The sequence below is a fragment of the Ornithorhynchus anatinus genome, chromosome 3 (genome assembly GCF_004115215.2).
Source record: "Ornithorhynchus anatinus isolate Pmale09 chromosome 3, mOrnAna1.pri.v4, whole genome shotgun sequence".
NCBI lineage: Eukaryota > Metazoa > Chordata > Mammalia > Monotremata > Ornithorhynchidae > Ornithorhynchus > Ornithorhynchus anatinus.
In genome coordinates this window covers 119,379,685-119,401,372 of record NC_041730.1, presented here as the reverse complement: position 1 = coordinate 119,401,372, position 21,688 = coordinate 119,379,685, and the positions used below count along the sequence as shown (strand labels likewise).

At 41.2% G+C, this 21,688-nt stretch overlaps 1 protein-coding gene across 1 annotated transcript in view; it reads left to right on the top strand.

Moving 5' to 3' along the window:
* Positions 1-21,688, top strand: part of KAT6B (lysine acetyltransferase 6B) — a 255,301-nt gene that overhangs the window by 194,843 nt on the left and 38,770 nt on the right. The window contains exon 13 of the mRNA XM_029061133.2: positions 2,209-2,302. Within this exon, the coding sequence (XP_028916966.1) occupies positions 2,209-2,302 (94 nt within the window). The remainder of the gene's footprint in view (positions 1-2,208; positions 2,303-21,688) is intronic.

The window sequence follows — 21,688 nt, the reverse complement described above, 5'->3', positions numbered from 1 at the left end:
GGCACTGTCCAAGATAATCGAGCTGGACACAGTCCCTGTCCTACACCGGGATAAGAGTCTTAATCCCCGTTTTACAGATGAGGCGACTGAGGCCCAGAGAAGGGAATTGATTTGCCCAAGGTTCACGCAGCAAAGTGGCAGAGCCGGCATTAGAACCCAGGTCCTCTGGCTCCCAGGCCCGGGTTCTATCCGTTTGGCCCCGTTGCTTCCCAGTATGTTTTCAAAAGAGCCCTTGTGGTCAGCTCATTATCCCAGGGAGACTACCGCAGCCTTTCCTCCCACTCCTCTGTTGACTCCAAAAATGAATGTGGAAATGTAGAAGATGTGGACTGCATCCTCCCACTTTTGCAAAGGGTATTTCCAACACCGTTTGTGGTGGCCTTTAAAGTATGTTCATTAAGAGCAGGGTATTGGAATTAAATATTTGTTGTGGTTGTTACCATTTCTGGTTGATCTCACTGATGGTTAAGTGGTGTGGCTCCGTGGATGGAGCAGGGGCCTGGAAGTCAGAAGGATCTGGGTTCTAATCCTAGCTCCGTCGCTTACCTGCTGTGTGATCTTGGGCAAGTCACTTTGCTTCTCTTTGCCTCTGTTACCTCATTTGCAAATTGGGGATTAAGAGTGTGAGCCCCAAGTGGAACAGGGACTGTGTCCAACCTGATTAACTTGTATCTAACTCAGTACTGAGAACAGTGCTTGGCACATACTGAGCGCTCTACAAGTACTATTATTATTATTGGTATTATTATCATGAATGGTTTGAATTAAGCCAGAGTTTTCACTACCACGAAAGGTTTTTTTCAAATCTGTCCTATGGTCAGGTTTTGACAACTTCTCTGCATTTTTAGTATGACACTGGGACATCCCAAGTAATGCCAGAGTTCTTTTAACTATGTGTCAGCTCTTTTTTAAGTTAATTCTTGTGCATTCCCTGTCACTTTGATTTTGACATTCTGTATTACCTTTGCCTCTTTGGCGTTTGTAGGTCCATAATTTATTTTTCTGGTTTAAAATGTAGGTTTCTGCTCTCAACCACTTTGCTTTCTAATTGTATCCAAAGTCTAAATGCAGTGTTGTGAAAGAAATATACAGGTGCATCAACCTCCTCTTTATTTTCTCAATTCTGGGGTTAGGAGTAGTAGTTAAAATGTCAGTGACCGGTAGTAAGCTATTTAATCAGGCAATTTCTACAGCCCTAATTTGCTTTCTTTCTTGGCCCTTAAATGTATCATTTCCCTCTGTACACCCCAAGAGAATCAAGTTATGCAATTATGGAAAGAGTTTTCCCTATACCTTTCATTGGATTGTTTTTCTTGCCTTGAATATAACAAATGCCGTTTCTGGGTCGTACCAGTGGGCCTCCTAGCCCAGGATATGGTTTCTGACAATAGCCACAGTATGGTCTGGGGGAACCGATGGATAGTTGCCTTCCGTGGCACCTACTTATGAGTTAGAGGCATATCACCTGATGTATCCCCTTTCCCCCTCTCCATTTCATTCATTCAATAGTATTTATTGAGCACTTACTATGTGCAGAGCACCGTACTAAGCGCTTGGAATGTACAATTCGACAAGAGATAGAGACAGTCCCTGCCCGATGACGGGCTCCCAGTCTAAACGGGGGAGACAGACAGCAAAGCAAAACAGAACGAAACAAAAATGAGACAACATCATCAAGATAAATAGAATCAAGGAGATATACACCTCATTAACAAAATAAATAGGGTAATAAATAATATATACAAATGAGCACAGTGCTGAGGAGAGGGGAAGGGGGAACTCCATCTCCAGCTCTAGCGTAATTCACCCGTGGATCGTGAATTTATCCAAACCCCTCATCAACCTACTGATTCTTTTCCCAGCTCAAGCTTCTTCTGTTTGGGTGGAACCTACCACCTTCAGGTTTCAGTGGGGTCTCTCTCCATTCTGGGGTAGGGTTTGATGAAAAACAGTTCTGAGTTTGCCCTGTCACCCCCTTTGTGATTTTGCATACTTTCAGCTGTGTTCCATCTTAGTCTGTGCCTTTCCAGACATTTGCCGGGAATGATTAGTTTGTTGTTTTTTTCTCATGATTAATTAATAGAATCGATCTGGTCGGTCAGCTCTCCGGAGTGGACTGGTTTACAAGGACAGTGGCAGGTGCAAGGAATTGGAATTGCCCACTTCAGCAGTGCTTTGACATCCTTGATCTGTTTCTCCTTCCCTCAGGAAAAGCTTTGCCAGCAGAAGTACAATGTCTCCTGCATAATGATTATGCCCCAATACCAAAGGCAAGGATTTGGAAGGTTTCTCATTGATTTCAGTAAGTGAAGTGCTTTATTTACATTAATGATCCAGGGAACTGATGGTTGTTATGGGAAACAGTAACATATACAACTTTATTTAACCTACCTTGTTGTTTTTATCAATAGATAATGGGATTTCTATTTATATTTGCATAGGTTAGAAAAGCTTCCTCAAATGAAAAATGTACTGCTCTGTTATTGTACTCTAGGAAATTGGGAATAGATTTCTCTGCAGCAATACTTGTTCACAAAGCTATTACACTGAAAGAACCGGGTAAATTGCATTCCATTTTGTGTTGCTCATTAGCAGCAAAAAAGGTAATCATTTGTGATTAAAGCTAAAGGAGGTGTTATTTCAAGACATCTGCTTTCTCAGGTTTTTTGCCTTAACAGAAAAGAGTATTTCCTTTTAATATACAGTTCTTTACCTGGGTTGTCCCATGGGGGAGCCTTGTTCCATCAATAATGGTCCTTAAATCCTGACTTTTTATTATGCAAATTAGTGTAACTGTCAGGTATAAAATGCATTTAATGTGTATTTGTATCACGGTAAATGTCTCATTTATAAGGATGAGTAATATGTAAATAGATTCACATAGTCAACATGTAAAGCATTTGCACATCTAGTTTGGGTACACTCCAGAAAGAGCCAAATTGGACTGAGAGCGCTCGTTGGATAAAGTTGGTGAAGTATGAAATGCCTAACTGACCAGCTGTGAATTTGGGAATTTTCCAATCTCGTGATAAGTTTTAGTAAGCCGATCTCGCTCATTTAAATTACTTATCTAGATAATTAAGTTGCTTGAATAAGAATCGTGAGAGAAATTTCAAAAATAGGGTACTTAGTAATCAATCGGTGACTATCTTTTAAGGAATCAATGTAACAATCGCTATTTCACTTTCAAAACCGACATCCAGGCCACTTTCTTGTTGTATATTTCTTTTATTTGTATTATTTCCTTCCAAATTTAATTTAGCAATCTTTCCGTCTCTTCCTTTTCTTGACTTCTTAATCATTCATGAGATCTACCCTAGTAATTTTGTCATTCTATCACTCTTCTTTCATTGTTTTGTGTGGATTATAGTCTGGCCCTGCTCACTCTTCTTGGTGTTACTACCAATTCCCAAGAAGGAAAGAATTGCATTCAATCAAATGTTTTTATTGATGACCTGCTGAGTGCAAAACACTATACTATACACTTGGAAGAGTACAGCAGAAGCAAGACATGTTCCTTGTTCTCAGGTAGCCTACAGTCTAGCCCCTTGATTCTGAACATCTGCGGAGAAAACTTGGAGCAAATTTATTGAATTTACAATTTTCATGAGCGGTCACTGTGATCTTGAAAAGACTAGATTTCGTTCTATGTAATTAATAAAATATAGAGTATTCAACCACCATGGTGCTATGCTTCTTGGTTGTTATGAAAATGGTATCAAGAATGATTGTCACCTAGTTGTATACTTTTCTTTGCTAACAAGGTTAAAGGTATTTAGGAATTTATTTCATTATTCTTTAAATTGTTACCTTTAGTAGCATTTTTCTTTTAGTGTCTTTAGTTCCGTAGTAATAGATTAAAAAACTCAAGAAAATAGAATTTTGAAAGGACCTTTATCATTTGACTAAATGAAAACTCTTGGGAATTGGATAAAAAATGAATTCAAGAAAAAACATGAGTAAGTATATCGGTTTCTCAATCTACTTCATAAAATGAAAAAATGATTGATATATAGAAAAAACAGTTTTACTAGTTAGTGATTCTGAACTGAGTTATGGACTTCCTGGGCTATCAAGGAGACTTATTTCATAGGAAATACCTTGAAGTGTGTGTTTTTTATTCCTATCATTTTAAATTGTGTTGCAGTAATCTTAGCATTACTGTTTGTTCTTTCTTGCCAAATCTGTGTCGTGGGTGTAATATTAAGTGTCTCTCTAACTGTTTCTCCATCTCGAGCCGAGCCCTGATCTTCGGGTCTTGATGCAAGACTTGTCTGTTGTTCACTCATCCATGAGTTGATCAAATAGTATTGATTGAGTGCTCATGGGAGCATGATACTAGGCACCGCAAAAAACTGGATCCAAAAAGAGACACTGTCTCTTTCCACAAATAATAATAATCATTATGGTACTTGTTAAGTGCCTCTGTGTGCCAAGTATTGTTCTAAGCACTGGGGTAGATCCTATTATGGTATTTGTTAAGCACTTACTATGTGCCAGGCACTGTACTAGGTGCTGGAGTGGTTATAAGCAAATCGTCACATCATAAGTGCTTAACAAATACCATTATTATCATTATTATTATTATTATTATTACCCACTTCGTCCAACCCTAAAGCCTGCTTCTGAATTTAGATGAAAAGAAGGAAAGGAAAGACAACCTTCATCGCTTTATTCTAATTACGGAGCAAGGAAAATGTATTTTAGAAAAGTATTTAATCATCCTATTTTGGTTCTATTAGGGTGGACACAGTCCCTGTTTTGTATCGGGCTCATACTCTAAATTTCATTTTACAGATGAGGTAACTGAGGCCCAGAGAAGTGAAGTGACTTACCCAAGGTCAACACCAGATGTGTGGCAATGCCGGGATTAGACCTCATGACCTTCTGACTCCCAGGCCCGGGTTCTATGTATTAAGCTATGCTGTTTCTCAACACTATAGGCAGGCTTAGATGGTATAGGCATCTACCTTATGGACAGGGGAGCATTAGACTGCTCAGCATTTCATTCATTCATTCAATGGTATTTATTGAGCGCTTACTATGTGCAGAGCACTGTACTAAGCGCTAGGAATGTACAAATAGGCAACAGATAGAGACGGTCCCTGCCCATTGACGGGCTTACAGTCTAATCACGGGCTTACAGTGTAATCACGGGCTTACAGTCTAATCAAGCACGTGCACTGCCCGGGAAGCAAGAAGCAAGAGGAGCTAACAAATAGAACTCCAATTACCCCAGTAGTTCTGGTCTTTAAACTGCTCCCTCCTAGAAGCAGTGTAGCTTAGTAGCAGCAGCGTGGCTTAGTGGATAGAGAACGGGCCTGGCAGTCGGAAAGTCATGGGTTCTAATCCCGGCTCCGCCACATGTCTGCCGTGTGACCTTGGACAAGTTGCTTCACTTTTCTGGGCCTCAGTCACCTCATCTGTATAATGGGGATTAAGAATGTATGCCTTATTTGAGACAGGGACTGTGGCCAACCTGATGCTTAGGACAGTGCTTGGTACACAGTAAGTGCTTAACAAGTACTATAATTCTTCTTATTAGTGCCATGTTTACCGGCATTGGTTTCCCCTGCCAAGTCCAAGGAAGGAATGGTTTAAGAAATGGAACTGTTGGAGTGCTAATAATTCTGTCATGTGTCTCTTCTCCTGCTCTTCCCCTCCAAACACCTCCACCTTCAGGGTGGTGGGGAAGCAGGAGATTATCCTCCTGGTTTCCAGCTTTGGGGGTGCTGCCATTTGCAGGGAAGGATAAATCCCAGACGTGGCTGCTAAGCAGCATGGGGTAGTGGATAGAGCACGGGTCTGGAAGTCAGTAGACTGTGAGTTCTAATCCCGGCTCCGCCGCTTGTTTGCTGTGTGACCTTAGGCAAGTCACTTCACTTCTCTGTGCCTGTTATCTGTAAAATGGGAAATAATAATAATGATGGCATTTGTTAAGTGCTTACTATGTGCCAAGCACTCTTTTAAGTTCTGGGGTAGAGACGAGGTAATCAGGTTGTCCCACATGGGATTTGCAGTCTTAATCCCCATTTTACGGCTGAGGTAACTGAGGCGCAGAGAGTTAAGTGACTTGCCCAAAGTCACACGGCTAAGTGGCAGAACTGGGATTAGAACCCACAACCTCTGACCTCCGAGCCCGTGCTCTTGCCACTAAGCCATGCTGCTTCTGTTGTGAGCCTTATGCAGGACAGGAATTGTGTCCAAACCAATTTGCTTATAACCACCCCAGCACTTAGTACAGTGCCTGGCACATAGTAAGTGCTTAACAAATGCCATAATTATTATTATTACCCATTTTGCCCAACCCTAAAACCTGCTCTGAATTTAGATGAAAAGAAGGAAAGGAAAGACAACCGTCATCGTTTTATTCTAATTACGGACCAAGGAAAATGTACTTTAGAAAAGTATTTAATCATCCTATTTTGGATCTAAATGGATGGCAAGGAGTCCAGGAAAATGAGCAAGAAGAAAAATGAAAAAATCCTTGGTAGAGAATGGGAAAGACTACTGTGAACATGGGCCCCCACATGAATATGGGTTAGGAATCGATGGGGGTCATGCCTCTTCACAATACCTAATAGCTCCATAGTTTAGGGGGCAGGTGGGCAGCCATAGCTACCCCGACTCGCCTTACCCGCTGGAGCCAGGTTCATAACTCACCACTAAATTGGGCTCCAAGGTACTTTTGCACCCTCGCCAGGCTCCAGGACCCTACCAGGAGCTTTTCGTGTCCCCATGGTGGGTTAGTATTGTGGAGGCTTTGACCCCCTGGAAGCCTTATCTCTGTTAAGCCACACCCCAAATTCATCTTCACACTCTAAATGAAAAATTGGCGTCTAGAGTGGTGGATGAGTTGTGCAAGGTGCCGGTGGTGGATATGTATGTGTCAATGTAATCTTCTAGCACAGGCCTAGGAGTCAGAAGAACCTGCACACAGTAAGCACTCAATAAATTCGATTGAAATACGATTGAATGAAGAAGGACCTGGAATCTAATCCAGATTCTGCCACATATCTGCTGGGTGAACTTGGACAAGTCACTTCACCTCTCTGGGCCTCAGTTCCCCCATCTGTAAAATGGAGATGAAGAATGTGAGCCCCATGTGGGACAGGGACTGTGTCCAACTTGATTAACTTGTACCTACCCCAGTGCCCAGTGCTTAGAACAGTGCTTGGCACATACTAAGCACTGAAAAAACGCCATCGTCGTCGTCGTCATATGTGATTTTTGAATACTTTGCTTCACTTCTCGCTGGACTGGGCTCTGGTCAAAGTTAACTCGCAGAGGAATGGCTCCAGCTCTCTAAAGCTTACATTGTACAGACAGAGTGCCAAGATGTAGCTGTAGGTGTTTATGGACTAAATTTTGTGTGCTTGGTTGTTTTTGTTCTTTTTTCCAGCCCTTTCCTGTTTGGAATTAGGGCAGAGGACTGAGCTAAAGAAAAATGTGGTATAACAAAACTTTCTTCTAGCCTCTTCCATCCTAAATGGAGTGTGGGGCGGGTATTGTATCTTTCACTAAGGAAAGTTTTTTTGGAAGACCTAAAGAGTGGTTTTTGAAAGTAAGGAGGAACAAGTGTAATAGCTGGGATTGGGATTGGGAAATTTTTCCAGGCGAAGCAGCAATATGATAGAAGGAAGTGAGTCTTGGAAGCAAGAAGGCTACACTTGGAGTAGAGGAAATGGATAAAAGAGTAACAGAAGTTGAGAGAGGTAAAATTAGACTATGAGAGCCTAGAAGCCCAAAATGAGAAACTTAAATGCTATAGAGAAGCAGTGGGAGCCACCATAAAGTTTTAAGAAATAGGCTAATGCAGTTGGAAAATAGGTTGTGTGTGGAAAACATAAAGGCTTAGGAGTTCTTGGCCTGAAGAGGGGAAAACTGAAGAAAGGAAGTGATTGTGAGCTCCTTGTGGGACAGAGACTGTGTCTGATTGTCGTCTTCCTACCCCAACACTTATATCCCAGTGCTTGAAACCTAGGATGTATGTAATAAATTCAGCAATAATAAGTGGGCAAAAATTTCAGCTATAGGATTTAGATCGGAAATTTGGAAGAATAGTCAGACAAGACCTGGGAAAAAGTTAGTGAAGAAAGCTGTATATTTTTAAGAAACGAGAGGGCAGATTTTTTTTCTGGAGGCAGAGAATTGAACTGGATGATTTCTCAAGTCACTTTAAGCCTTCTAATCAGCGTAAAAGGCAAGAGAGTTCACTTTGGTGAAAGAGGGGTTTTTTTAACGTTTAGAACTTTGGCATTTTCAGATTAGAAAACTAGATTCATTAATTTTTTTTGGCATATGCCCTAGATTAATAGGGAAGCAGGTGCATTTTCAGTAAATCAAATAACTTCTGAAGTGGAGAAATCATTCTCATATTGCATTTTCTAGCTAAATTAGCTGAAACAAGATTAGAGAGAGAGAATGTGTGCGTGGATGCGTATGTAGTCTTCTGTGTTCAAAGATGATGATGCTGCTGTGGGTGAAATCTTACCCTGTGTACGAGCGTGGCCCGAGTAACCATGCGAGACCATCAGTTGATTCCATACTTTGGGCACGTAAAGATCATCCTGTGCCAAACTGATGCATTTGCTGTTCGCAGCACTAGATGCCTATCTGCTTCTTGATATTTCCATCATTCTGAAGGAGCGGCTCGAGGAGAACAACACTTCTGATCGTCCCGTGTCCAACTGATCGTTGCCCCTTCTCTGTCAGGTCTCTCAGCAGTCCAGCACCACGCCTTCTTAAAACTGTCCTTCCCTGCGACTTGAAAATCTTTGTTCTGACTTCCTTACTTGTATTTGCCCCATTTCAGGTCACCGTAAGGCAGGTCCCGGGGTATCCTTGGCTATCTTCCCATCGTCCATTCAGTCTCATATTCATCTCAGTGAAGCTGTTGCAGTGAGCAGCTTTGCCTTGATGCAGCGGTCCTTGGCCAAGTCACTTAACCTTTCTGTGCTTCAGTTTCCTCGTCTGGAAAATGGGGATTCAATCATTGTTCTCCCTCCTACTCAGACTGTGAGCCTCATGTGCGACAGGTACTGTATTCAACCTGATTAATTTGTATCGATCCTAGCGCTTAGAGCACAGTAAGGACAAAACAAATACCATTATAATAATAATTATAATAATACAAACAGTAGTAATTATAATAATACAAACAGGGAAATGGGAGACCCATTATGTTCTGTCGCTTTAATAATAACAATAATAATAATAATAAATATGGCATTTGTTTAGCGCTTACTATGTGCCAAACACTGTACTAAGCGCTCGGGTGGATACAAGCAAATTGGGTTGGAAACAGTCCTTTTCCCATATGGGGCTCAGTCTCAAACCCCGTTTTACAGATCAGGTATCTGAGGCACAGAGAAGTGAAGTGACTTGCCCAAGGTCACACAGCAGACAAGCGGCAGAACTGGGATTAGAATTCATAGACCTTCTGACTCCCAGCCCTGTGCCCCATCCACTGTCATGCTTTGTTTCCCATGCTTTGTTCTCTCCAACATGAAGCGTTAAAATTGGTTCAACATGTGTGAATGCAAAACCAGTTATTCCTAAAATCACAACAAATAAGTGCTGTGAACTTCTTTCAGAAGAGTGGCTCAGTGACGGCCACTCACTTGGCAGATACGATCCTACAAGTGTCACATCAATATTAACTGGGTGTCCTGATTCAGCAGGTGAACAGGTAATCCATAGGACCCTTTGACAAGATTTAAGCTAAATTTAGAAACATTCACTGAATGTTCATTTAAAAAAATGAGACCTGTGTTGGAAGGTTTTTGGAAGAAATTGTAAATACTGTCATCATCGGGGGCACCATTGAGGAGGAGATTATTTATAAATACTGACATTTCAGTCATTATTTTAAATGTCCAAACCAGTACTGTAGGAAAGGTGAGCCTCTTAGGACCGAAACAGATAAAAGTCGAGGGACGCAATGCATCTCCATCTCTTAATGAATAATGAATTACAGAGCCCCCGGAGCTGGAAGCGCAGTATTGGCTCTGATCTCGGAGAGGGGAAAGCATGGTTAAAAGTAGTGGGATAATATTTAGAGAAGTCAAAAAGCAGAATTTAAGTGGACCCTTGACAGAGCTGCCCACCAGTTAGAAAATAAGAGTGAAGTAAGATAGATTGACTATAACTTCCAGTGTCGTTTAAGACCATCTGCCTAATGACTTGAAGAGAATCATTTAGCACAGTGCCTTATGTTCATTCAGACTTAGTACCGTAGTATTGTAGAGTGAGAAAATGAGATAAAATCGAGGTCTTGCACAAATAATAATAGGGTAGGTTCCAGTGACGGCTATATTGCCGCCTCAAGCCCGAGTTCTGCCGTTTTGTTCAAACTCAGTTTTTCTATTTACTAGGTAGTAATTATTTTCCATCGTACAGGTCTTTGAGGCTTGACTGACGTTTATTTAGATACTACATTCTTCTTCAAATTCCATCGAGTCGTTTCAGGCCCATAGCGACTCACCTTCTTCAGAACGTCCCCTCTTCTGTCATGAAATCGTTCCGGTATGTGTATCCAGAGAGTTTTCTGGTGTATGCATCCTTAGAGTTTTCTTCCGCAGATACTATATTAAGTAGGCTCTTATTGCTTGGAGGACCAGTAGGCTGGGAAACAAATGAAACTGCAGTTCTCTGCTCTGACAATTTCTCCTCTCAGTGCAATATAATATTTATGGCATTTCGGTGTTTGCTATGCATCAAATACTGTACTAAATGTGGAGTATGGTTGCCCACAGACCCTGTCCCCCCACTGTACAGATAAGGAAGCTAAGGGACGGAGAAATCAAGTGACTTACCTAAGGTGTCACAGCAGTCAAGAGGCAGAGCTGCGTTCAGAATCCTCGTTCTCTAACTCCCAGACCCATGCTCTTTCTACGGGGCCATGCTGCTTCCACAGGGGCTGAACCGGAAGGTTAGCTTAATAGTAATGGTATTTATTAAGCAGTTAATGGTAGTTATTGAGAGCTTACTATGTGCAGAGCATTGTACTTAATGCTTGGGAGAGTTGGAAAAAAACCTAAAATTAGCAGACATGTTCTGTGCTCATAATGGGCTTACAGTCTAGTGTGCTTACTATGTTTTGAGCACTGTATTGAGAGAGAATACACATGTGGGAAGTAGGCATGGTAAGCTGTTGCCTGAGGGAGATGGAAAGAAGAAGCGCTTACTATGTGCCAAGTATTGTACTAAGCGCTGGGGTAGATATGAGATCACAAGGAGGAGGGAGAAGAGGTATCCCCATTTTGTAGATGAGGTAGCTGAGGCATAGAGAAGTTGACACACATCACACATCAGGCATGTGGCAGAGCTGGGATTAGACCCCACATCCTTGGAATCCCAGGCCCCAGCTCTTTCCACTAGACTACACTGCTTCTCCAGTACAAACTCCTCTTTTCCCTTTGACTTTGCTGTGGAATAAAGAGGGATGTGCTCAGAAATGGTGTGAGGAACCCATTTTAAGCATTTTGAAAGTAAATTATGGGCCTTGAGAAAAATACGGAAGACATTTGAAAGACAAGTGGGTTCTGGTTTACAGAATCTGCACTTTCAGGTCCTCTTTACCTGCATTTTTTTAATGGTATTTGTTAAGTGCTTACTATGTGTTAGGCAGTGTTCTAAACCCTGGGGTAGATACAAGCTAATCAGGTTGGGCATGGTCCCTGTCCCCCAGGGGGCTTGCAGTCTTGATCCCCATTTTACAGATGAAGAAACTGAGGCACAGAGAGGTGAAGCGACTTGCCCAAGGTCACACAGCCGACAGGTGGCAGAGCCGGGATTGGAATCCAGGATCTTCCGATTCTTAGACCCGCCCTTTATCCACTAGGACATGCTGCTTTTCAGCCGTGTAGTTGGCAAGTGTGTGTGTGTGTGTATGTGTGTGTGTGTGTTTTAACTAGGAGTTCTGATTAAAAAGAGTGACTAGAGCTGATAAAATCTTGTTTGAGTCCAGGCTGATTTTGAAGTCCCAATTTTGTCTGGTGTATGGACCACTCCAGGCACTCCCTCTAAAATTCAGATGGATTTGGACAGTTTAGATGATCTTCAATGCCCCTCGTCCTCCCAACCTTCCACTAAAGGCCAGTTTTGGGTTTGGGGAGCTGGCAAAGGGCCATAAACAAGCAGTGAACTCATAGCAACCCACTAGAACACAGTCACGTCAACATCATCATCATCATCAATAATAATTAACCCCTAGATTGTTCCAAGAACACCCCCCAAGGCCCTTGGGAGCATAGAATGAAAGTAAAAGGAACAGTCAGTCTCTGTCCTCATTGCCATTCAGTGAACTCACGGAACATCTACTTTCTATTCCCTTCCCAACCCAGGCCAGATCTAGTTGCTAGGACCTTGGGATTTTGGTTTAGGCCAGGGATCTGTTAGAATGAGGCTTGGTCAAGCAGCCAAAATTTAGCCCAAACAGGTCTCTCGCTGGGTGGGGAAAAGTAAGTGAATGATTTGAAATATCAACCAAAATAATCCTTCGTGAAAATTGGTAACAACTAAAAGCGTTCTTATTCTAACTCCGAAATGATCATAATAATTGAAAAGCTTGAAGAAGACTGTTCATTGGAAATGGGAACTGGATAATTCCTATGGAGTTTGCAATCAAGGATTACCCTTTGATGTATGCCAGCCTTTAGTTTTATATGTTTAAAATGCTACCCATATTTAATAAGAATGTAATACTTGAACATAATACTTTTTTCTTGGGGAAAAAATGGCACCAGAACTTTGGAGAACTGATCACCTCCTTGGTGATTAGGTTGCTTAATAAGTTGGGTAGATCGAAGGGAAGCTTGTACTTGTCAAAGGAATATATAGTTATTCTTCATTCTCAAAGATGACACTATCTATAGTAGGGTCCTATCCTGCTGTACGAATATGACTAAAAAGACCTGTACATGACCCACATTCCATCCTACAGTATGTAAGATTATCGTTTCTACTTGCAGTGCCTTTTATCATTTTCCGTTCTGCCTCTTGGCTCTGAATCTTTCCAAAGTCTCTGTTTAAAGAGAGCTACTCTGCTCCTGATTGCTACACACCAGCCTCATTTCTCTGCTATAATTATCTCTCAGCAGTCCATTGCTGACCCACATTGTCCTTAAAATGATGCTTCTGCTCTCCCTAGTTATATAATCCCCAATTTGGTACACCGTGTAGTTTGGGTCTAAAGCTATTCTCCAGATTCCTCACATATCCCAACCAATGAAGTTCTGTTGCACTAAGCATTAATAATGATAATGATGATGGTGGTATTTGTTAAGTGCTTACTATGTGTCAGGCAGGTACTAATCTCTGGAGTAGATACAAGGTAATTGGGGTGGACATAGCGCCTATCCCATATGGTGCTCACAGTCTTAATCCTCATTTTACAGATGAGGAAACTGAGGCACAGAAAAGTGAAGTGACTTGCTCATGCTCACACAGCAGACAAGTGGCAGATCCTGGATTAGAACCCAGGTCCTCTGACTCCCAGGCCTGTGCTTTTACCACTAGACCATGCTGTTTGTCATCCCTTTCGCATCACCGTGACTCGCTCCCTTTGCTCTCCTCCCCCCCACCCCGCCGCCCCTCAGCACTTATGTGTATTTGTATATATCTATAACTCTATTTTTTATTATTGCTTGTTTACTTGTATTGATGTCTGTCTTCCCCCTCTAGACTGTGAGCCCACTGTGGGCAGGGATTGTCTCTATTGCTGTATTGTACATTGCAAGCACTTAGTCCAGCACTCTGCATACGGTAAGAACTCAATAAATACTATTGAATGAATGAATAAATGAATGAATGAATTGCGTGCTAGTGAATTTGGTCTTGGTGATTCTGCATTGCCATTTGATGTTGAATTGGCTTGCTGGAAAGTGCTCAAGAAGCCAATTGTGCACTTTGCAGTAAACTCAAATTTCACACCTTTTAAAGATTTGGTTTGATTTGAAGTGTGATGTACTATTGTCATTAAATTCTGTCAGTCTCCGGAAGGGCATGATGACCTCTGTGATTCTGTCTTCTATGTCTTTGTCTCTCCGTGCAATTGTACGTGCCGTGCTGCCCAGATAGCAGAATTTGGTGACAGCATTAAGATCTGAGTTGCTGAAAGAGAATCTGTGGGTAGGTTTTCTCCGGTGCCAACTGGTATGTCAGAACTTCAGTTTTTTGGCCTTAACGTCAGTTCCCAGCGCTGTACTAGTTCATATTTACCTGCAAGCTATCTTGTGTATTTGCCTGCTAACCACCATCATCAACCACAGAGCATCCTGGGATGTGTAACTTTGTACTATAGCTGGAGACTTTGTCTGACAAAGTGAAACAGAGATCAGTTGAGAGCACTACTGGAGAAGTTTTTCGTCCTCTAGCATGGTTTACAAAGAAATGGGAGTGGGCTTATGTTGGCTATACAGGGTGACTAAGTGGGCCAGTCATTTTCCTGAAAACTCAAGATGCCACTTTTTGCATGGTTTAAGACAGTTGTCCTTGATCTGTCCCTCCAAGCTCTTTACCTCTGGTTCTGTACGCAGGTTTAGGTCCCAGTACGCTATAGTCTTGAAATAATAGCGGGATGTTTTCGGTGGACTTCTCCTTTGACTTCTGGATATGAAATATCTTCTCACTTTCTCTTTCGGTTCTTAGCAAGATATTTTTCTTTAGTAGAACAAAAAAAAAATTGGTGTTGGTTGCTTCCTTGAGAATGTCAACTATCAGTAAGCCTTGTTGTTGGGATCAGTCAATTAGTGGTATTTATTGAGTGTTTACTATGCGCAAAGCATTGGACTAAGGGCTTGGAAGAATACAGTGAAATAGAGTTGGTGAACACGTTTCCTGCTCACCAGAAGCTTATAGTCAGACTTTAAAATAGGCAGACTTTAAAATAAATTTTGAATACATACATAAGTGCTGTGGGGCTGAGGGTAAGATCAAGAGCTTACTGGGTGAGGATCAAAGTGCATAGGCTATACAGAATGGAGAGAGAGTAGGGAAAATGAGGACTTTATCGGGTGAAGGCCTCTTGGAGGAGGTGTGATTTTAATAAGACTTTGAAGGTAGGGAGAGTGATGGTCTGTCGTATATAAAAGGGGGGGAGTTCCAGGTCAGAAGGAGGACTTGTGCAAAGGGTCGACGGTGAGACAGAAGAGATCGAGGTAGAGGGATGGGTTGCCGTTGGAGAGAAGAACTGGGAGGGCTGGATTGTGGTTGGCAATCAGCGAGGTTTATAGGAAGAACCTAATATTGCTATAGTGTGCTTCTGTGTATTCTTAAGGTGTTTCAGGAAACTTAAAGAGAATTGCCTCTTTATAATTTAAGGCTTTGAGGGAAATACAGTGTTTGGCTCTCAAATCCCACAATTTGAGGGGGGAAAGTTTTCTATGAATTATTATTTTGGGGGTGTGAATTTTTGAATTTAATTTCCAACCTAAAAGATAGCATTCAGAGAAGCCATTTTCCTTGTTATTTTGTTTTACAAATCCCTATCAGATCAGTTGTAGGATAGTCATAAAAATAAATTATATTTGTGGAATAATTTTAAAATGTTCAATTGGCTTTCCCAATGGGTAGTAAAGTTTCACAGGAAACAGTGTTTTCCTAATTTTCCAGATAGAATACATATCCCAAGATATTGCTCAGTTTGCAACTTTGCTATACTTGGTGTCTTAATTTGCTGAAATGAAGCAGAATTTCATATCCTTATCAATTGATGTAATCAGTAGTGGGATGTATGCGGTTTGGAGTTCATCTAAGGGTTTTTTTATCCTCTTTTTCATTTTTATTTGTGATGAATGAAGATGGATGTCATGATTTAACAGTATAGTTTATTTTCATGAAAGCAGGTGTGTTAATGTGGAAACCAAATCGATACAGATTACTGAAAGGAAAGTCTAGACACAGGAGAGTACTGCTGTCATGGTTGTTGAAAGATGACGTTTAGTACCTGTTTCCCTGCTATAATGAGCACCTTGTAGTGCTCCAGCTATTCCGTTGATTGGAATTACTTTCGATTTGTGACTGCTCCTTGAGTATCTCTATGACATTTGTAATAATTCATTTGCTTCTCTTTGAAGGTATTATTCAAAAGTGGGTTTTGTCTATATTAATCACTGTTGTCAATATAATAGGACAAACGGGATGTTAATTGAATTAAATGCTACAACTGACACCTTTTTTTAAAGTGCTTTATTCTTGACATGTTGATTTTGTGCAATTAATTTATTTCCTAGCTCTAGTAGACACTTTATGTTTGATGCAACTGATCAAAAGGTAATGACTAGTTAGTTAACCATTTCTTTAGGAGAGATCTGTTTCAGCTGTTCATATATCAGTGGTGCATCTACAATAATTTTGATCATTTTGGAATTTTTAAAATGTGAATAATAGAATAAGAGTAAGTTGATTTTCTTCACCCAGAGGTAATGACTTTCTTTAGTTGAGCACTCTGTTTAGAAAAATGAACTGGCCAAAGATTTTTTCCTCCAAAGGCTCCTGTGATTACTCTATTTTTTGGTCTACATTTTAATGTCCTTCAGCACAAAGCTCCACCATTGTAATTATATTGAATTTTGCATAAAGTTAACATCACTGAAGAACTTAGTCTTGTCAAGTCAGAAAAATTCTTTCAAATTAAAACTCAGTCCATGTAAATGGTTTAATGTAAAGGGATGAAAGGAATTTAATTGCCAATGCTACCACTTTGTTCATGTAGAAACATCACCTGTTAGTGAAGTAAACAGATACACAGCACCAATATATGGCTGATTTTAAGATAATTTAAGCAAAGTTAACCTACCACCATTTGGTGTGTGTACATTCAGCTCTGCCATAGCATGTGCTTTCAATATGAAAAGTGTAATTAGGGAATTAAGGAATGTTCTTTCTATCACACAAGCCATGTTGGGATCGGCATGTTGCATTATCAGGCTCCCTTCAGGCTCGCATCTCCTCCTGCCTCCAGGACGTCTCCACCTGGATGTCGGCCCGCCACCTAAAACTCAACATGAGCAAGACTGAGCTCCTCATCTTCCCTCCCAAACCTGGTCCTCTCCCAGACTTCTCTATCACCGTGGATGGCACGACCGTCCTTCCCGTCTCTCGGGCCCGCGATCTCGGTGTCATCCTTGACTCGTCTCTCTCGTTCACCCCACGCATCCTATCCGTTACCGAGACCTGCCGGTTTCACCTCTACAATATCGCCAAGATCCGCCCTTTCCTCTCGACCCAAACGGCTACCTTACTGTTACGGGCTCTCGTTATATCCCGGCTAGACTACCGTGTCAGCCTTCTCTCTGACCTCCCTTCCTCCTCTCTCGCCCCGCTCCAGTCTACTCTTCACTCCGCTGCCCGGCTCATCTTCCTGCAGAAACGATCTGGGCATGTCACTCCCCTTCTTAAACAACTCCAGTGGTTGCCTATCGACCTCCGCTCCAAACAAAGACTCCTCACTCTAGGCTTCAAGGCTCTCCATCACCTTGCCCCTTCCTACCTCTCCTCCCTTCTCTCTTTCTACCGCCCACCCCGCACGCTCCGCTCCTCCGCCGCCCACCTCCTCGCCGTCCCTCGGTCTCGCCTATCCCGCCGTCGACCCCCGGGTCACGTCCTCCCGCGGTCCAGGAACCCCCTCCCTCCTCCCCTCCGCCAAACTGATTCTCTTTCCCTCTTCAAAACCCTACTTAAAACTCACCTCCTCCAAGAGGCATTCCCAGACTGAGCTCCTCGTCTCCCTCTACTCCCTCTGCCATCCCCCCTTTACCTCTCCGCAGCTAAAGCCTCATTTTCCCCTTTTCCCTCTGCTCCTCCACCTCTCCCTTCCCATCCCCACAGCACTGTACTCGTCCGCTCAACTGTATATATTTTCGTTACCCTATTTATTTTGTTAATGAATTGTACATCGCCTTGATTCTATTTAGTTGCCATCGGTTTTTACGAGATGTTCTTCCCCTTGACTCTATTTATTGCCATTGTTCTCGTCTGTCCGTCTCCCCCGATTAGACTGTAAGCCCGTCAAACGGCAGGGACTGTCTCTATCTGTGACTGTCTCTATCTGTTGCCGACTTGTTCATCCCAAGCGCTTAGTACAGTGCTCTGCACATAGTAAGCGCTCAATAAATACTATTGAATGAATTATCAGAAAATCTGCATGGTATCAGAAGGGATGAGTACTACAGCGTGACTTCTTCATGTGATGTTTTGCAAGAACGCAAATCTTGAATGATAGGAGAAATGGATGTATCAAGGGAAGCTGGCAAACCTGTTAGCTTTGGTTTGGTATTTCCTAATAATCAGTGCCGAAATATCAAACCTTAGAAGGAGCTGATGCAAATTTTGACCTGTTCAATGTTTATAAACAAAACAGCCAGGGCCTAACTCTCCTATGATTACAAGTTCACCTGGCTTGCCTGAGGGCAGCCTTTGGGTCAAAGTTTTTCAGATCCTCTTTATGTGAAGCGGTGAAACCGAATGTACTAGAATCCTGTGTTCTGAAGTGCTCAGAAATCGGTGTTCTTATAAATTGTGTTTCCCTCCCTAAAACCAAGAATGAATGACACATACTGGCTCAGGAAGGAAATGGAACAAAATAATGGGAGTGGTGTGGTTAGGGGAGAGATTGATGAAGTGACGGTATCAGGCAAGCAGTAGCAATGCAGAACAGAGAGACCAATTTTAAAAGGTCAGGGAAAGGAGATAAAGAATTGCAAAACAAGTTTGGAGTGAAAAGAATAGCCAAGATGGGAGGGGAAATGTGTTGAAAGAAAATGAAAAATCATTTCAGTCAGACAAATCTGAAGACATGCTCTTGTTTGGAAGGCCTATTTCCTCTGAGGGAAAAAAAAATGTGGCAGAATTTTAGGCTCTGTTTTTGTGTGAAAAAAGGAAAAACACATTAAAAATGAGGCCCATGAATGCTTCAAAAAGTGCCGAACCTAGGACCAATGAAATTTGGTATAAAACAGAGCCTCGCCATACACCTTCCTCTAAAGAAGAGATAGTTGGGTATCTTTAAGTAGTGGTATCCACTCAGTGACTTTTTTTTTCATTTTTACAGCATTTTCATGAATCCCAACATGAAAGACAGTGAGTCTACAGAAACCCCATACTCTCATACCACACCTCTTTCATAATACGTGTATCAAAAAATCCACAAAATACTCTGGACATGAGCATGGTGAGGGAAGAAGCTGATTGTGTCCTGTTAGTGAGATGTCCTAAAGTTGATTTTGTAAAATAATTAATAATAGAATTGACTGAAAGATAAGATAAACCTGGGATCTTTCACTGTTATACTTAGAAGATTTATGTCATTCTTCAAAATCAGAATTTTAAGCTAAAAGTAGATAAAATGATATAATTTGATATCCAATCCTTTACAGAATTATATAGAAAGTTTGTGTCAGTTTTCAATTAGGGTAATTACAAGAGGTGGTTACATAGTTTACAATCAGTCTTCTTGGCCAAATTCATACACTTCCATTGTAAAATCGTATTTTAGTCCCATATGATTATCTGTGCTGTACTTTGATTCAGGGCTGATAGTTGTTTGCCGTTTAGCATTTTGAACTGTTTTTGTTATTGAAAAGTGGTGACTTTTCTGTTGATTTCCAAACATTTAGTTTATAGTATTAATTTTAAACAAATGGCTACCGATCTATAAATGAGAAACCCAAGGCTTTTCTGATTATCAAAGAACATGAGGAAATTAAGTATTTTCATGCAGATAGGGAACAACATTGAACTCTGTCCTTTGTTGTGTAAATGGAAAATGCACCCAATTTTCCCATACCACGCGGAGGTAGGGAACCTTCTTTTGAAGCTTGATGGGATGGGTTTTTGAAGAAACTGCTGCTGCACATGCAACACGCACATGCATGTCAGAGTGCGTGAGTACTGCAGTACAAGTTTACCTTGGCACTAGGTTCTCCAAGAGTCCAACCTCTGCATCATAGGAGATCTGGTTGAATGTATATTTGGTATCCTCTTCAGTACACTCTAAATTACAGTGTTTTCAACCTTACTGATTTGGCCTCTGCTAAATTCAGAGCCTATGATCATTCAAATTGGATATTTACCTAACTTTGCTTCATTCTTTTGCCTACTCTACTTTTGGAAAAGAGAGACATCAGGGCCTTGGTTAAATTGGCAGTTTTAGATTTAGTTTTAGTTTCCAGGAGATATCCAGAGGCAATCAAAGTCAATACAGGAGAGACCAAGGCATTTTAAAGATGCAGGAAAAGACAGACCTGTTCAGACATCAGAGAGCTAAACTTAATTGTGAGGACTGCAAAGGGAGGTGCAGACTCACAGGCTGTAATAAAATGGCATTTATCAAAATAAACTCTTGAATTTCACTAATAAAAATGGAATCTTCCCTCCTTTCCCCTCCTGGTTCTAATTAATGTAGTTTTACTGTAATTGTACTTGTAGGTTAATGATAACGTCTATTAAAGATGATATGAATTCGACTCCGATTGCAAGTGTAAATGAATTGTTCCTATTTATCACAGATTTCTACGCTGTTTTTCCATAACTTCCATTCGTTTTTATTGCCACCTTACCCCAAAAGCATTGCTTATAAAAAGGAAATCAAATTTTCCTTCACTAGCTGTAACAAATCACTTAACTCTCGTAGTCATAGTCGTAGAGTAGTAATAACAATATTAATCTACGCTCAGTTCTGTGATAGCTCGTGCATTCGACATATGCTGTGGCTAGAACATGATTAGGAAATTAGGAGAACGTTATTCCAACAGAGCAAGCTTGTTTGGGCTTGGCAGGCCACGTTATGAAAGGAACTGCTTGTGCGCATGCACCCAGTTTAGGAACAAGAGAGGAATACCACAGTTTTCCTAAATGGGAAGTTTTGCAAGAATGCAACCCTTGCATAAAGGAGAACTGGATTATTGTGTTAATGTGGCAAATAATCGATAAAAATGATTGTTTCAAAAGGGTAAATAACATTTAACTTGGGCAGGTATGAGCTTTTTGTGTGCTCTCATGCCCTGCTTGTGACCACAATCCTATCTGGTCCAAGACTGTAATTGTGTCCCTAGGTGGAATTTTATTGTTTGTTAATAAGAGCTTTCAGCTTTTTCCAGAATAGTATAATTATATTTCTTAAGCATAATTGCAGATACTGTTTATTTTCTATGTAAATCATCAGAAACCCAGTTTCTCTATTCTTTAAAGTATTCAGTAGTCATGAACGTAGGTTAGAGTCAGTGGCCCTAATTTTAGAAGGGCTTTTTGTGTTTGAAAGGTGGCAAGATTCATATCTGGAGTATTCCGTACCTTAAAAATCATAATAGATTAATATACCAATTTTCTTCTTCTAGATTGTGTGTGTGTGTGAGTGTGTGTGTATGTGTTTACCTTACACATATTTCTTCCCTCTGGTATGCTCATCTAGTTTCAGGACTGACATTTTAATTTATTCTGTTGGTTTTTATAAACTTAAGATGGTGACCATTTTTTGATTTGAGGAATGCAAGGAGAGGGAAATTCCAGTGTTCTGGCAACAACTTGGCCACAGAAAAACTGGTTCTAATATGTAAGGAAATATGCAAGCTATTAGGTTTAGGCCATTCTGACTGCCTGCCGTAGCAATTTTGATTTGTGGGTTGGAGTTTGGGTTGAACTGAGCTGTCTGGCTGTCTGGAGAGTCTCAACAAAGACTACCCCTGAA